The sequence below is a fragment of the Pyricularia pennisetigena genome, assembly GCF_004337985.1.
Source record: "Pyricularia pennisetigena strain Br36 chromosome Unknown Pyricularia_pennisetigena_Br36_Scf_44, whole genome shotgun sequence".
Classification (NCBI taxonomy): Eukaryota; Fungi; Ascomycota; class Sordariomycetes; order Magnaporthales; family Pyriculariaceae; genus Pyricularia; species Pyricularia pennisetigena.
Genome location: NW_021940956.1, coordinates 1,080 through 3,999, shown reverse-complemented (window position 1 = coordinate 3,999; position 2,920 = coordinate 1,080). Strand labels below are relative to the sequence as shown.

At 46.6% G+C, this 2,920-nt stretch overlaps 3 protein-coding genes across 3 annotated transcripts; all 3 read right to left on the bottom strand.

Moving 5' to 3' along the window:
- Nucleotides 1-237: 237 nt before the first annotated feature.
- PpBr36_11465 (uncharacterized protein) lies at nt 238-573 on the bottom strand (the record flags this gene model as incomplete). Its single annotated transcript, XM_029898565.1, has 1 exon — nt 238-573. A coding segment is annotated over one exon (336 nt), but the record flags the coding sequence as incomplete, so codon positions are not given.
- Nucleotides 574-1,382: 809 nt separating this feature from the next.
- PpBr36_11464 (uncharacterized protein) lies at nt 1,383-1,888 on the bottom strand (the record flags this gene model as incomplete). The annotated part of the gene is made up of 2 exons (XM_029898564.1): nt 1,383-1,599; nt 1,653-1,888. The coding sequence occupies 2 exons, from the start codon at nt 1,886-1,888 to the stop codon at nt 1,383-1,385; spliced, it is 453 nt and encodes a 150-aa protein (XP_029743101.1).
- Nucleotides 1,889-1,906: 18 nt separating this feature from the next.
- Nucleotides 1,907-2,720, bottom strand: PpBr36_11463 (uncharacterized protein; the record flags this gene model as incomplete). The annotated part of the gene is made up of 4 exons (XM_029898563.1): nt 1,907-2,049; nt 2,122-2,255; nt 2,321-2,415; nt 2,649-2,720. 4 exons carry the CDS (start codon nt 2,718-2,720, stop codon nt 1,907-1,909), a joined length of 444 nt encoding a protein of 147 aa, XP_029743100.1.
- Between the last annotated feature and the right edge of the window lie 200 nt (nt 2,721-2,920).

The following is a 2,920-nucleotide window of genomic DNA, read 5'->3' as shown; positions in this document are numbered from 1 at the left end:
AAAATCAGGGAAAATACGAGGAGGGGCATGAGATCTGCCGCCGGATACAAGATTCGATGTCAATGGGTTATAATCCAAAGACGGAATGCACGACTAAGGTTGCAATGATCAACAACTGGGCTGGTGATGCAGACAAGGGAACAACGGGTGCTTGGAGTAACATAGTTTCTTATGGTCCTAAGTTTTTTCTAGTTGGAGATCGCATTAACCCACTATGACTAGGTTGTGTATCTCACAAACGGTCTGTCCAGAGTGCGCAAGGTCCAATTTCGTAAGTGCGTCAATGGTCATTTGATAGCTTTCATCGCTGATCTGCCCACCAACATGACGGGCACGTCCGCTAAAATGGAATCCTCTCGCGGTCACTAAATCTCCGACAGTGGACACAGAGAAAGCGTAGCTGTCGTCGGCCATGGTGATGTCCGCAAAAACATTGCGTCTCTCCTCTCGCACAGTCTCGTCGGCATCGGAGACGACATGAATACACTGGCGAATGGCGGTCTTTGTTTCCTCCAAAGATTCGATTTGTGCGGTGACATCCCCATGTAATCCGCTCACACACAGAGCCTCCATTTGCTGTTTGATGCTTGACTCATGCTTTTGCAGAATAAGCAAAAGAGACTGGAGGCTAGCCCCTACAGGGCCGAGGCCCGATTTGATGTGCTTGTGTGCTGATGGGCGGTTTGAGAACTGTGGATTTTGGTCGTGTTGGTGAGGATATGGCGCTTGCAGATGCGACCGTTTAAAGCTTAAGCGGAGCAGAATGGAGAGGCAGAGAAACTGGTGTAATCGAGAGTTAGCAGCGAACCCATAATTGACCCATTCGTTTTGTGGTGGATTATTTGTAAATGTACCTGCGTCACCCGGCGAGTTTTGCGCTATTTTACCTATTATATATGGCCTGCTGTTTCGCTATGAAGGTCCGGTTATAGGCTATACACTTGTGACCAAAGGCGTGGAAACGGCGAAAGTCACATTTTAGCACGAAATTCGAGTGCATACAGACATTCAGTCGATCCAGGGAAAAGCGTGACTGTGTGCCTCGTATTGAAATTTATGGTCCGTCCGCACCATGGCGACAGCGATGTTTATGAGCATTTCTTCAGCGAAGCTCGTCCCAGTGATGTTGTAAACGATTCAACACCTCATTAGCTATTCAATACCCCAAGCATGCCTTGCTGTCACCCTACTCCCACGTATCCTTACGAAAAAACAAGATAGAAAAGAAATCGAGTCAGCATAGTCGCAATTAATAGGTTGTGTTTATATAGATTGACTGTTCGAACAACATTTATAAGGATCGTGCTGTTTGCCAGAAAGGAAAAAAAAAAGAGTCGTCCAAATCCATTATCACAAATAATAGCCATTTTAAGATGCGTTAATCACATCGGGTATGCACCACCGCTTTCGGCAGCCCGTTTTCTAACCTTATTAGGGCATGGTCTGGCAGACTTCAAATGCGCATCTGGGGATTGTCTGTCCTTGTTCGATAGGTATGGAGTATGGTTGTCGCCGTTTTGGTTCGTGCAACTTGCTGGCAAGGCAGTGTTGCGAACTTGTGCACGGCCAGGATAGTTGGATGCGGTGCCAAAACGACTGCTATACTGATTTGCTGTTAGTTTTTGAAGCGTATTATCCGTTATTAAGCCGACTATTTGTGCAGATCCGCTTTTAGCCAATACTTTGCCAACGTCAAAAAATCGGCAAGAGTTGTAACAACCATTTGATCGGTGTTATCGTCAGCAACTATTTTTCCAACGATGTGTATCTTTTGACGAGAGGTTTGCTTGGATACCTCTTTGCAGATTTCCAAACACTGCTTGGAGGCGTGAATATCCTCCTGTAATCGTAGCCTTTGTTCGTCACGCTCGGGGCCCTCATTCAACATTGTTGAATTGAGAAGGTTTTAAAGGTGGTGTATCGTTGCTACGATTTTATCTCGGCTCTGATTTAGCGTTTGAATAAGAGAGATGTGACCAACCAATGTCTTCGCATTTGCGAAGACGCTGGTCCTACCTCGGATCCCTCCAAGACCGTTAACCTGCGTTGCTTAAAGGCGCGATTTTGGATACAGCAAATTTCGCACGGGACCGGTTCGACGCGGTTATCAATTTGACAGACGTAAGAGCCGACGGCATCGCTGTTTTTGGATTGTTATCGAGTCACATTTGGTCGCTCTTTTGAAACTACCAAAGTCGGGCATGCGTGTTGATGTGCCCAGAGCCAACCGACGTTCCTCCGAGCAGGCCGTTGGGCTAGAAATCACACTAGGTAACGAATTAAGAAACAGTAGACAAGATGGGGGTTTCAGTCCCTTTACAAGCAGTGCACGGCGTTATGTTTCGTTTTGAAGCAGCCAAACCGTAAGCAGAATTTGACACTCAAAAACCATAACGCCGCCACGATCTCTTTGTTCTATCAACGTTAAGTGTTAGCCTAAAGATGGACGCTCTTAGCTGAGAGAAAAAAGTGATAGAACTAAAACAGTGGAGAGGAGTCGGGACTTTGGTAACACGCGTGGCGCGTGAGCCTAAAGCCTCTGATAAACGCATTGCAGGGCGCAACCCAGCACTGGTTTTCTTTTGAGCATTTCACCCGCCCACTCTCGCGTTGTGTTTATGTAGATCTGTCTAACTGACGATATATACGGGCGTTCGTCGGTTTTTGTTGGGGAGAGCCAGCCGAGTGAATGCGCCAGGGGCTGCTTGTATTTTAGACATAAATTTAGATACAGCGTACGTAGGCACTAATTAATCTTCCAAATCTTGTTTTAGTCAGCTTGTTTTTTTCTCTCCCTTTGCTTCGTACCCTTCCAGTCTGTCCATGGCCCCTTGCCCTTTTTCGCTGTGATTAATGTTGACCCTCCGGCCCCCTTTCCTGGCACCACATTTACCTACATCGACTAGATTAGAACCAGATC